General features: G+C 32.5%; 1 protein-coding gene across 1 annotated transcript; it reads left to right on the top strand.

The window, feature by feature from the left end:
- Positions 1-300: 300 nt before the first annotated feature.
- On the top strand, positions 301-12144 carry LOC130630519 (zinc finger protein 431-like). The gene is made up of 7 exons (XM_057444043.1): positions 301-2663; positions 3485-3649; positions 4229-4365; positions 5572-5758; positions 5834-6111; positions 6452-6707; positions 9276-12144. The coding sequence occupies exons 1-7, from the start codon at positions 2573-2575 to the stop codon at positions 10196-10198; spliced, it is 2037 nt and encodes a 678-aa protein (XP_057300026.1). The 5' UTR covers positions 301-2572; the 3' UTR covers positions 10199-12144.
- The last annotated feature ends 2290 nt before the right edge of the window (positions 12145-14434 follow it).

Raw genomic sequence — 14434 nt, forward strand, 5'->3', positions numbered from 1 at the left:
GTTCTATATTTACTAATAGTAGTTTCTAGTATAGTTATCTTATTTCTGGAATATTCTCCAATGTCCCTTATATTTCTAGATAGTACACAAGGTTCTAGAATGTTCTTGCGGCAAGAGTGCCTATTTTCAACAGAATTCTGGCTCTTTCTGTATTGTGGGAGGAATTAAAGTAGTATTCTTTTCTATTGATTTTTTTAATATCTATTTAATATCTATATTAAAATACCTGTGTAAGTTTGTCATGCAAAATGGTAACTTAGCTGCACAAGTAGCAAGACGACGCAATGCAGAAAAAAGGACGGGCGAACCCGTTGATTTTTCCACGGGCTAAAGACTAGTTTCTTAATAAAAAATATATCCATCTACTGAGTAAATTAGGCAACCTCGTCCCCAAGGATTGTTGAGAACAAGGTTGGCAATGCTCACTTGAGCATCATACCCCGCCAAGGTCGACAAGTTATAGATCAATAATTTTTAAAAGAAATCAGGCACATCTGCTGCTAATATATTATTTTTTGTTTGTTTTATTGCTTAGACGGCTATTATATCATGTTGAATTATTTTTTTTAAAATAACAAATCATTTGTACAGAGATCGATGTGCGCTACTGAAATACTACGTATAGGGTCACGTGCCACTAAAAAGGACTGGAGCTACTAGTCTAGTTTTAACGAACAAGAAGATCGAAGCAGCCATCAAGGCATTATCTGGGGTTACATGAACTTATAACAAACAGTGAATATGTGATTGGAAATTTCTTATTTCAGTCGGTAATATGCTGCTGCTTATCGTGGATGTATTCTTTTCTCTTCAACTCCATTAAGATGTTTCTCACTTCTTGTTTTATGACTTCTGTAGGATCTTTCTTGAGAAGTTTGTAAGGCCTGTTGTTGATGTCTTTGTTGCATTTGTCGATGTAGTCAGGTGTATTCATGGTAACCGTTGTTCTTCCTTTGTCAGCCGGTAGGATTATGATATCTTTGTCTTTCTTTAGATTCTTCAATTACAGTCTTTCAGATTTTTGCAGATTTTGCTTTGGTGTTTTGCTTTTCTGTAGCGTGAGGCTTACTTTAGTTCTTACTGTGTCTGCCTCTTCTTTTGGTAGATCTTTAATTGCCTCTTGCACTTTCACAACTATTTCTAGGACTTACCAAGGCTAAGTCTTAATTGGGATGAGAAGAAAATCATTGACAGAAAATCAAGAACAATGGCCAGGAAGATTAAAGAAACCATCAACAGTGTATAACGTAATAAACACATTAAACAGCATCTTGTATCAACTTCCTGAGATTTAGTTACCAGCCCTGAGAAGAATTAGTTACCTATAATTCTTATTTTTATCATAGAGCATTAAAGAAAGAGAACTAAAATTAGTTTTCTCCTCAGTTATCTTTATTTATTTTTTTTTATTCTTTTTTATTATTTAAGCATTTACAGCAAAATATACCTAAAAAATGTCAATTTTTCTCCTTAATACTCCTTAAAATCCTTACTCTTGTTCTCATTTTATTAGTGGTTACCCTGTTATATAAATACATGCTAAACATCATTTTACTTTGCCTGATAATAGGAAACATCGCCTACTAAACTATCATGTTGAAGAAATGATAAGCTTTCAACAGTAATCTGAAAATTCTGGTAGCTCCAACTTTAGTTTAACACAACAGCAACACAATAGCAACAACGTTGTAATATCTGTACCAATGTATCAGAGCTGCACCAAACAGAACTAAAACCCCATCCAACACTATTGCAATTAGTTTTACAGTCTAAACACAAACAGTAGGTTAACAACACACCAAAAAAAAGCGAAAAAAAACATTGAGATTGAAGTATAGGCCAATTGCTTTCATCAGTGGACAAAAACCTTGTTGATTCATAAATCCAAATCAAATCAGTGCAAGAAAACCATGTAGCTAAAGCAATTGAACATGATGTGAAGATTCATGTCCATGCTGACCCACTCGATATGAAGTTACCCATATACCAATAGACGTCAACGATTTTTAGTTGTCAGCTTAGGTCAGAGGCCAATTTGATGTGAAATTCTTAATTTATATGCCATTAGTAACAGGGGTCAGGTTCAGTGGCCTGGCTAATTGAGGCAATACCTAATATGGGTAAACAAAACATGCACGACTGGTACATGATGTTTTTTGTCTGCTTCAATTTTGAAGATCAATATAGTGTTTTTATATTTTAGTTCACTTAACCAGCCTAACCAACCTAACTGGCAACTACAATTAACATGAGCTAAACTATTTTTATGTTTTTTTCTTTTGACAAAGGTTCAACATGGAATTTTTATGGTAAAAACGGTAATATTTCTATAATATAGCCCTTTCAGTAGTGTTTTTTACCCTTAAACTCCTATCCTTAAACGATCCATAATAGTAATAAATGCCCTGGTTCGGGTCGTTTACACAAAAAATTTGTGGGTCAAGTAAAAAGAATTACAGATAGAAATTTGTATGACATTAGGTTTACTTTTATTATAAGGTTTTTATATTCTTGTTTAATAAGTTTTAAGATTAATTAACATTATTTGTTAATTATTAGTTTGCTTGTCGGGATGGAGATTTATCCTGAGGAAGACTTAACTCCTTATGAGATAGAAAGACAGCGTAACATAGTAAATAATTATGAGTTTATGAAGTCATGTGGTAAGTTATATACAAATTAGTATGGCCAATAAGAGTTGCCAGTATTGCAAAAATGTCCAGATTATTGCTTTAGTTTATTCCCCTACAGTTTTTTCCTACAATATTCTCAGATATAAGATTTTGAATTTCAAGCTTATTCACATAGTATACAAATTAATTTTATATAAACTTAAAAACTTGTCTAGAAATTTGGATACAGTTTTAATATTAGTGTGACAATTGAAATACCTATTCAAGGAAATTATCAAAGCACAAAATTAATGCAAATTGTAATTAATATTCAGCACTGTAAAAATGTTAAAAATATAATTAAAGTTAAAAATAAATTTTTCTACCAAACTTGATACAAAGCTCACAAACACACAAACTTTGTTCTCCTTGTTTGATTGACCAAAGAAAAGTATGGTCCTGATATGGGTTGTTTTACCTGTGATAAAGGCACATCAAAAGGCAGCTAATATTGTAAATGTTTTTAAGAGAACAAGAGTGTTATGAACCCATTCTTAAAATAAAATTAAAAACACCTTTCCTGATTTGTGTTATTTTATTTAATTATATTTTATAAACTTTTAGCGTTAATTTCCTTCCCATTTATTATCCCTTTGTTAATTTTGTGCCTTTGTAATTGCCTAAAATAAGGTAGTTTTTTATATTTCCCAGTGAGTTTTTCAGTTTTGTTAAATATAATTTTTTGAAAATTTATATATGTTTAATCCACATGTCATTGTTCACCTTCACAGTCCCTTTTACCACCCTATTAGTTTTACATGGCAATAATAAAAGATAAAAGCACTTTGTTTCATAATTTTTTCTTCCTTTAGGTCTTCCTGTAAAACCTTTAGTTTATGTAAAACGTAAAAAGGTGGACATAGAGCAGTTGTTTGATTATGTTAGCAATGAAGAGGATTCTGACAGTGATGATGAAGACTGGGCAACAGCAGCCACTTCCTTAAAACATAAAGAACCAAAATCAGTGGGCATTGTTGGTATGTTTTTTTTTTTATCTTTTGTGTTTCAGTCAGTTTTTTCCAAATAAATGTGTTACTTTAAATGGAAAAACCTCTGCAAGAGAAGATTTCGTGAATTCGCGATTTTTCGCCATTTTCGCGAAACTTTATCTCGCGAAAGTTTCCGAATTTCTTCGTTCGCGAAAGTTTATCCAGTAATCTATTTTATCATTTTTCACAAAAAACGCACAAAATACTTAAAAAACTTATTTCAAGAAAGAGAATTTATAACATCCTCATATATGCTAAGAATTTTGAAGTTTTTTCTAACTGAAAAATTCTTGTCCGCGAAAGTTTATCTCGCAAAAATTTGCGGGTTTCTTCATACGCGAAAGTTTATCCAAGAAATTTTGCGAATTTTTTTTCTCACGAAAGTTACTCCAAATAACGTATATCATAATTATATTATCTAAAACGTAAACAGTGCTTTAACATTTTACACATTAGTAAATTTAAAATTTTCGAGGAAAATTGGGGATTTTATTTTATGGTCTCTGGGAACCATGTTAAGAGAAGTTGCTGAACTACACATCTTGACTATTTCTTATCCAATTTTAGATATACGCAAAAAGGTGAAAAATCCCCTAATTTTTTTGAGGAAGAAAAAAGAGTCTAATTTAAAACAACCAAATGTATCACAACAAACAAAAAAGAAAAAAAACAAAGGATCTTCAGAAATACATAAAATCACTGTTGTAAGTATTTACCATAGCAGTATGTTCGTGCTATAGTTTACATTTTTCTGTAATCATTTTCGTAACATTACATGTGCTACAAATACATGAATTGCTAATAACACCTAACAACCGTTAAAAATTTTACTAAACAAAGTTTTACAATATATACAATAGCCTTAAATATATTATTTCAGACACATATTTTCCTATATAAATTAATTTTTGTGAAAATCATCTTTAAACTTTTGACGTAGAAATTGTATATGTCTTTTTACGGAAATTTTAGGAGCTTTAATGACGCATATAAATTTGCGCATAAGTCTTCATGGTACATAATTGGTGAAATACGATTTTTTCTTTACCAAAGAAAAATTCGGTCTTGTTTATGATCATATATACAAACATAGCAAGATAATTTTATTTTAATCTTTAATCGGAAAATGATAACCATACTGTTTGTATATGCAATAACTCAATATTGGTCTTTAAGATTGAATTAAGGATTGATTTAGTTTTTAAAAATATTATAATATGGCATAAAATATTTTTTTTTTAATTTTGTCGGCTAGGTCATGTGAATGCTCCGCAGCTAAAAAGCTGCGAGAGTTCAGCTTAAGGGCGGGTAAGAAACTTTTAAATTTCGCTAGTCGCTGTTTCTGTGGGATCCGCTTTGGGAACAATTAACGCGACGACCTGCAAAGGTTTAAAAAAATCGAGAAAATAGGTCATGCTAAAATTAGCAAGAATTATCACAGTTTAGGTATCGGATTTAACCAAATAATCTAAGTCCGTTGTGAACATTGGCGTATGAACTTTGGGTATAATCATCGCTTGTGGGTATGGTTTTTGAATTTAAGCATTTAATCGAATAATGTTTTGTACAGGATTGTGGATATCCTTTAACTCTTGTAAACATAATAAAGCAATAAGTTGCTATATTTAGTGAAAAAATCATTATCAAAACATAAGACCATGCCAACTTCGTACTAATGGATCCTAAAACTGTAAAAATATATCAAAGTTCATATTTTCAATATTTCCATATGTCTGTCTCTTTGTAAAGGCCTTCCTAGTATACCGTATTCCATGAAATTAACGAGTCATGAAATTACCACGGTTTTTCAAAATTCGTGGTAGTTCTTCTTTCATGGAATAAAGTATTAATTAAAAAAGACAATAAATAATCTGGTCTTTTTTTTCTTCTATTTTTTATTTTATATTTAGACTGAAAACCAAAATGATTTACCTCCCAAGTGCGTAAGCAAAGAAATCTCATCAAATAATGCATTAATAAGAAAACGACCCAAGGTAATGCTACAAGAAATAAAGAAGGAATCGTCAAGATACCCAAAACGTGCTCCAAGAAAAAATTATAAAGAAGACGAAGTCCCAGATGATGATCATTATCTTTGTAAGACAAATACTGTTTTTTGCGCTTTACTATCTTTTCATAGTTTCAGCTCTTACTTTTCTTTTTTTTTTGTAGTTTGTGAGGACTGTGGGGATTTTTATTATGGTGACTGTCCAGTGCATGGCGCCTTACACCCACTTGCAGACAAATATAACCCGGTGAATGATGAAAAAAAATCTATAGCGACGCTTCCTGATGGGCTAGAAATCAATGAGAGTTTTATTCCTGGTGCTGGTCTAGGCATTATCACCACACAAAAATTTGAAAGTGGCACTAGGTTTGGTCCTTATCAAGGAAAAAAAGTTCGGCCGGATATACCAAGGGATGACGTTGACACAAGCTATATGTGGGAGGTAATAAACAATTTATGCAGGTTTGTACGGTTGTAAAAAACCTGCAAAACCGCTGTGTCCACTCAACCGTTGTCAGAGTCAGGAATTTATTCAGGAAGATGCAAATAATTTTAGGTCTAATTAGTCCATTAGGATAACATTTTATTATTCCCAAATATTGGCAAGGATTGAATTTCGTCGTACTTTTATAGTAAATAAATAGCATTATTTTTCTGAATGCATAATTTTTTTTGTTAAAAGGTTTTTTTGTTGTCAGGGTTTTAAAAAACTTGACCATAGCTATAAGATATAAAACCGTTTAATTCACATTTTTTTAATTTAAATGTTTCTCACATTGCAGATCATGAGGGATGGTAAGATAGTGTACTACGTTAACGGCAAAGATGAAAATTATGGAAATTGGATGAGGTATATAAATTGCTCGCGCACTGAACAAGAGCAAAACCTTATAGCTTTTCAATATCACGGTGAAATATATTATCGATTGTATAAAGATGTAGCTGCTGGCACCGAATTGTTAGTATGGTATGGAGATGATTATGCGAGAGATTTGGGAATAGCGCTTTCTGACGATAAAAAGGCTAGCACAAAAATAGGTATATCATTAAATTTTTTATCACGTAATACAAAAAAGAAGTTAAAACTTTTTAAACTACTGGTTTTTACTGAAATCAAATTTACCCTCAAAAAGCTTATACAAGTTAGAGTAAGATTTCTGCATCTTCTTTTAAACATCATTTAACCCAAATGCATTACGGCAAACACAATAAATAAAGAAAAACATTTTTTATGATAATCATTAGAAAATCTTTTAAGGGGTTAGCAGAATAGAATGTGTACAGGCACTTAGAAAATAGAGTTTTACTTTCCGTATTATTTAAGTAAAAAATTTCCTGTTAAGTGGATACCAGCCAGTGTTTCAGAAAATTTAGCTAAAAATTGTGTGGAACTGTTTTGAAAATCCTCTTTCAAGTCGTGTACAATTGTCTATGCCTTATGCACGAACATTGACTTTGCAACCACACTAAGTCCTAGATGGAAATTAAAAATTACTGTAACGACTCGAATGCCCACTACTCTCCGGGACATAATGAGGGGGTCCTAATAATTAAAATGGTTGGGATTTCTTTTCGAAATCAGGATATTCACCCATTTAAGTTATGAAGCCTCAAACTTAAAAATACAATGCAAAGGCTTAACTAATCTCATTTAATGAATTGACGTAATCTAAAGTGCCGTAGCGTTTAGGCAGTTGCCAAATAAGACATAAAAATGAACACACCTACTTTGCCACTTTCCGTATTATTATTTAGGCAATACTTATAAATAAATAATACCAATAAGAAAGTAGGGAATATTTCAAATTTTCCTTTCTGCAATTTTTCCCCCATATTTTTTATCCCTGGGGTCGCGATTGGCTGCAAGGTGAAATATTTTTCCTTTTTTACTCGTCTCTTTAATAATCTCTGGATAACCTCGCGATTTAACCGATATTCTTTTTTAGTTAAACCTATTTGTGTTATGTTTTTTAGCATTTTAGCCAGAAATAGACAAGAAATATCCGCGATTGAAAACGTAGATACAAAAGTAGAAAGAAGCAGTAACCAGCAGTAGTTCGAACTAACCACCATAGAACCGCCATATGAAGTAACCACGAGAGAACCAGTTGTTTTTTAAGTAACCACAAGAGAACCAGTGGTTATTATTAATTTACTCCAGATAAGGCAGCAACAGCGGCGCAAATTTTAATGCACAACACTTCATGACCTTAAACTACCAATTGAAATAAATAAAGGGCACCTAGTTCCCAGGGCTTTTTTCTCTTGCTAACCAACTACTTTTAAGTTGTTTTGACGAGGTCCAATAAATGGATTCCGCGAAGATTAATTTTCGCAAACATGAATAAATTCGCGATAATTAACCAACTTAAGTTATTTATTTATTTATTTCGCTTAAAGGCAATAATGGAAACAAGAAGAACAGAACGAAAATAGTATTTTCAGGATTAAAGTTCATTCTTTGAAATAAAATGTAACACGTTTGAAGGAAAAAACGTTCATATCGAAAGCATATTTTTTTTACTTTAACAGAAACCACGTGAGAAAAACAAACGTAAATTTTCTGCCGGATGCCACGATGTTTCTCCACAACATTTATTAATTCATTCGAACTTTACTTTGTCTACCAAAAGAAAAAATGTCTCGTTTTTCACCTCCCTCCGTATAGTATTTTTGTTATACAGTACACTCCTGATAACTCGAATCTCCAAGGAACCAAAAAAATAGTTTGAGCTATTGAATGTTCGACTTATCGGGGCATTCAATAACTCGAACTTCGGCTGCTAAGTGAAAAAAGTTCGAGTTATTAATTTTCATTTCTTTTTTATTCTAACAAGAAAGGTATACAATCATAGTTATACATCACTGAAAAATTTCACAGCTAAAGTAACGTCCCGTGCACGTAAAGTAACGTCCCGTGCATTTTACAATTTACAGGAGAAAAACATTTTTTGTCAACTTTTGGAAGAACGATTTATATTATTGAAAGAAAAGTAGTCACTTTTTACTGAGATTGTTTTCATTTTTCTTCTGAAGTTCGAATTATCGGGGGAATTTCTGTACAGGGGACAGAAAAAATGGTTTGACTTAACGAATGTTCGAGTTATCGGAGGTTCGATTTATTGAGTGATTTTTGTAAGAAAGTATTAGTGAGGGTTCAACGAGAATTTAAAAACAGTTCGAGTTACTGGAAGTTCGAGTTTTGAGAGTTCGAGTTATCGTGTGTGTACTTTTTTGTTTAGAATTCTTCGTTATTTAAAATATTAATTTTGTTTTTGTTAATTCTCGCGTGTGGTTTTAAAAGCCTTCTGTGTCTCAGCTGTTGCATAAAGCCCAAGTCATACCAGACATAAACATTTCAACAAATGGCTCATGAACTGTTGTGTACATTATAAAATGTTTCACATTCGAAGCGGTAGTTTCGTTTATTTCGTTTTATCTATTTAACTGGTCACTTAAAGAATGCTGGTTCTCCGTTGGTTACTTCAAAATACAAGTGGCTCTCTGGTGGTTACTTCAAAATACTGCTGATTGCCGCTGGTTCCTACTTTTAGTAAAAGCGTATTAAAAAACGACTTTTAAATTGTTTTTACACGTTTTTTTTAGGAGAAGTATTTCCGTGTGAAGGCTGCAAAATTTCATTCAGTTCTTCTGAATATTTATCCCGACATCAAAATTCCTGTCGTAGGAAGACAAGTTCATTACGAAGTTTAAATGAAGAAAAATCTATTTATACGACAACATTGAAAACAGAAAAATGTGTTACGAAATCTGATAAATGTGATGTTTGCGGGAAGAAGTTTAGCTGTTCGTGTAATTTGAAAACACATACAAGAATTAATACTTCCGAGATGCCGTATAAATGTGATGTTTGTGGAAAACAGTTTAATCGATTGAGTAATTTGCAAAGACATATGAGAATTCATACTGGTGAGATGCCGTATAAATGTGATGTTTGTGGAAAACAATTTAATCAGTTGGTTAGTGTGAAAATACATATGAGAATTCATACTGGTGAGACGCCGTATAAATGTGATTTTTGTGGAAAACAATTTAATCAGTTGGGTCATTTGAAAACACATATGAGAATTCATACTGGTGAGATGCCGTATAAATGTGATTTTTGTGGAAAACAATTTAATCAGTCGAGTCATTTGCAAACACATATGAGAATTCATACTGGTGAGACGCCGTATAAATGTGATGTTTGTGGAAAACAATTTAAACGTTCGAGTCATTTGAAAACACATATGAGAATTCATACTGGTGAGATGCCGTATAAATGTGATGTTTGTGGAAAACAGTTTAATCGATTGTTTAGTTTGAAAATACATATGAGAATTCATACTGGTGAGATGCCGTATAAATGTGATGTTTGTGGAAAACAGTTTAATCGATTGTTTAGTTTGAAAACACATATGAGAATTCATACTGGTGAGATGCCGTATAAATGTGATGTTTGTGGAAAACAATTTAATCAGTCGAGTAATTTAAAAAAACATACGAGAATTCATACTGGTGAAAAATAACATTTTTTAATAAGCTTTTCTAACATTTTATTTATTAATTTAGTTTCAACATATTAATTATTTTGTAGTTATCAAAAACAATTTTGTATAAAGTTCAAATTTCCAAATAATTTAAAACAAGCTCTTTATTCAAAATTTATTATCAGTTCTTAGTGTCGAAAAAAACTACACTGCAAGTTAACATTGTTTTTACTTATTTGTTAAAAAATTAAAATATAAAAGGCATAAAAATTTTAATGGCGCCATTTAAAAAAATTAACGTGCTGTTAAATATTGTTCGAAAGCAAAATAAAATTTATTCTGGAACCCGAGGCTATGTTTTTTTATATCTAAGAAATATTGATATCTTACAATAAAATTAGAGTCGGTCAAAGAAAGGAGAGTTTCGGCTTGTTGAACTAATAAATTTCATACACGTTGCTTATTTCACGGACGTTTCTATTTCCGACGAAAAGAAATCTACAATATTGAAATAATCGATTTCCCATAAAATCACCGTAAAAACTTCATTTACTAAAAATTTTAACTAATTTTAGAGTAGCGCTTAAAAACACACATTTCTGTGTTTGTAAAAGCTCTCATTTTAGGAAATTATAATGGTAAAATGAAAAAAGATTTAGTAACAGGCATAAATAACAGTCTGAGTGTAAATATGTATGGTTTAATTTCCCTCGCGTAAGTGATATTATTCTAAACGTCGTGTCCCTCGAAAACTTGGTTTCCAATAAAATCTATAATTGTTGTGCAACTGTTGCAGAGAGAGAGAAATTTCTATCTCCACAACATTTGCTTATTTTGTTTTGTTGTACAAGGTGTTTCCAAAAAAGTCGTAACGGTGACCGTTGAGCAACAAAATTTAGGTTGTTGGAAAGAAGCTTAACATAAAACTTCGTTCGATAATAATAATAAGTTTTCTTACAAGAGAACTGTTTCAACGACAGATCCACTTTCAACGAAAAGATGTATAAACATTTTATGCTGTGAATGATTTAAAGAACAAAGCTGTTTTCAGTGCAAGGTCGTTATTTTTTTAATTTCCTAAGTATTCGAATAACCGCCCATTTGGATCAAGCAATATGTTTAAGCCACCGCCCCTGGACGCTTATTCTACAGGGGCGTTTATAAAAAAAGTTACGAAAAGGGTAAGCTCTCCTTATTCCAGATGGGCGGTTATTCGAGCATTTACGGTACGAGTAAAATAAATTTTGCAGGGCAATAAAATTTCCATAATAATAGTATTCAGAAACTTTAGTTTGCAGGAGAATGACAGAACTTTAAAACCTTCTTTCTCGATAATAGAAAAACAAAACACGATATCACAAGTTATAATTTAACACAAACAAAACGTCAGAAATCACCTTGGCTGTTTTTCGACAGCAGAAAGAACAGTCGAAATAGATATCTTCGTGAATTAAAGTTGTCGAAAAAAAAGGAAATTTTGCGGAAGATATTTCCTTGAACACCAATAAATCTGGAGATAGTTGCATGAAGTCTAAATACAAACAGATTTTAGAATTCGCCGCTCAATTCGCTTCGTGAAAATCCCCCTTAATGCACAGTCCATTTAAACGAAAGTTTTAAACCTGACGGATGAGTCATAGGGCAAAACGGATTGTGTATTTTAAAAAAAAATGAAACATTTCGAACTGCCAAATTTGACCGTCATTTCGAAAAGATGTCGTGTTTATCTTTTTTGATTAAACGGCTGATATTTCTGAAGTCGTTTTCAGTCATTATTGGGCGGATTCGCTCGTTTTTAGTCATTATCAGGCAGATTCGCCTAATTTGTAGTATTATTGAGCGGATTCGCTCGTTTTGAAGTAAATAAAACAAGCACAACTGTTTTTTGCAGATACATGCCACCGTAGAAAAGTTCAAAAAAGAGTGGTGCGGAAATTAACGAGACATTAATCGCGGAGGCAGCAGCCGTAGCGACACGTCGTTTCATTTTGCTAGCCACGATTCGAAAGACTTTCGTATCATGTGTTGTACATTTAAACGGATTACGTGGAGACTAGAAACCTTTCACAAAATTTCTCTACAGGTTATCCGTCAGGTTTTGACATTCCGTTTAAACGGATCGTGTGTATAAACATTTTCTAAAAAAATATTAATAAGCCGCGATAAAAATTAAATTGAATGCTGAACAAAAGTTGTGCCCGGTGCGTAGCAGCATATTGTTATAGTTATCTCTGCATTTTGTTCAGAAACTTATTTTAGGAAATTGTTTTTTTGTTTAATTACTTCATACATATGCAGAAATCTAGAATATCCGCGACTTCTTTGCTACTTACTTCATATGTTGCAACTAAGTCGCGAATATCTCCTCCAATCAGGATATCCGCGACTTGTTCGTTACTTACTTCATATGTCGCAAATAAGTCGCGAATATCTCCTCCAATCAGGAAATCTGCGACTTTTTTGCTACTTACTTCATATGTCGCAAAGATGTCGCGAATATCTCCTCCAATTACGATATCCGCGACTTGTTCGCTACTTAATTTATATGTAACGAATAAGTCGCGAATATATCGCTAACATGCCCGACTGCAAAAAAGCCACAGGCCGCCGTAAAATTCTGGTTTGCGTAAAATTTATTCCGATAGTGTTTTGTTATTGTTTCAGAAAGTAAAGCACCGACTGATAGTCTTGTAGTGGAGCCTTCTTTTCTGATAAAGTCTTTCTGGCAAGCACTAGTGCGTGAACAGGATGGATATCGCGTACTTACACGGCATCCATAGCTCAAATAAATAGGAATTTTTAATGCTTTAGGACGCCATTTACCATTTTGATTTGAATCAACTTGATCTGGTTTATTTCGCCATTGTTTCCCTTAATCACCAACGTTTTTAAGTAAAAATTGCAAAAAGTTGCCTTATTTTTGACTCACTAAATTCGAGAGAATTTAGTGAGTCAAAAAGAAAAAGTATACATATTTTTTTCTTTATTTGTATATACATATTTTGGAACAACAGCTTTTGAACGTATTCAAAAACTGTTTCTCTTCTCCCGAGCAGATTTATTATTTTCCTACGGTACTTTAGGCGTTTTATAGGCAATACTGGTTCACTGCTAGTTTTATGGTCGTTTTATAAATACTGGTGTGCGGCTGTTTTAGTCATTACGAAAGACGTGCCAATGTACATTCGTTAAAAAAAACATTCTAAAAGGCATATTTCTAGCCAAGTTGTTATTATGACTGGTGTGTGTTGGCGTTACTTAGCAGATTTCACAATCACAGCGCTTCTTGTGCTGGCAGTTCTAGGGAAGGCAGACACAAAGAGAATGACCCAAATCTAAAATTACCATCATAACAAATCTAGAAGCTGCCTTTTATCTGTCAGCTTGCTTTCAAGCTTTTTTATGGTTATTTCTCAGTTTGTTTTAGCATGTCCTGACTTATTCTTAGGTTGCTCCAGGTTGGTCTATGTTTGAGGGTGTTACTCCTCACCTTTTGTAAGGGAAAAAGATCGTTCGTTACTTTCGCTAAATATAATTAAACATGCTTCTTGTCCGGATAATACGTGGAAAAAACCTAGGACAAGGTTGCAATTCAAATTGCTTATTTATCGCTCTTATGGAGAGAAAGTATAGTGACTTCCTCACAATTTTACGTGATTATAAAAATCAATTATTTTTTTCGAATAAGCAATAATTAGTGAAAGCCTAAGTAACTGATAACCTGGAGGTATAGCTAAGTTATTGTGGATAAAGGGCTGTAGGAACTAACATAATAACCGAAGTCAAAAATGGAATCTTAGGCCCTACAATCTTTATTGCGGAAATCATGAGACAATGGGCGTTGTCCATTCTAGGTAGTAATCAAGAATAATAATTTAACTTCACAGAGGTTGCAATTATACAAGCAAATTAGTATTCTCATTGGTTTAAAATAAATTTGCCCGCTCAGTTTTCTTCTCAAGTAACAAACAAGTTTAAGAGACAGACAATTAACACTTTAATTTGGAGAAATATCGGCAGAATTTTTTTACGAATTTTAAATTTGTCACTAAGAAACGATGTTCCAAAGTTTCTCTTGCAAATATTTCTTCAATTGGCGTAGTCAGACAACTGGTACCACAACAAAATGTTAGTGCAAGCAGTAAAATAATGCTGGTGCAAAGTTAGCAGCATTTCAAGATTGTCAGAAGCCTTTTCCTTATATTGATTAAGAAAAAGCACACAACACTTAAAATGAATGCACAGAATTTAGGACAGTTAAATACTACAGAAAGT

Source organism: Hydractinia symbiolongicarpus, chromosome 2 (assembly GCF_029227915.1).
Source record: "Hydractinia symbiolongicarpus strain clone_291-10 chromosome 2, HSymV2.1, whole genome shotgun sequence".
Classification (NCBI taxonomy): domain Eukaryota; kingdom Metazoa; phylum Cnidaria; class Hydrozoa; order Anthoathecata; family Hydractiniidae; genus Hydractinia; species Hydractinia symbiolongicarpus.

Coding starts and splice junctions, on each gene's coding strand:
- LOC130630519 (XM_057444043.1), top strand. CDS start 2,573: ATGGAGATTTATCCTGAGGAAGACTTAACTCCTTATGAGATAGAAAGA. Junction 4,366..5,571: donor AAATACATAAAATCACTGTT/GTAAGTATTTAC, acceptor TTTTATATTTAG/ACTGAAAACCAAAATGATTT. Junction 5,759..5,833: donor AGATGATGATCATTATCTTT/GTAAGACAAATA, acceptor TTTTTTTTGTAG/TTTGTGAGGACTGTGGGGAT.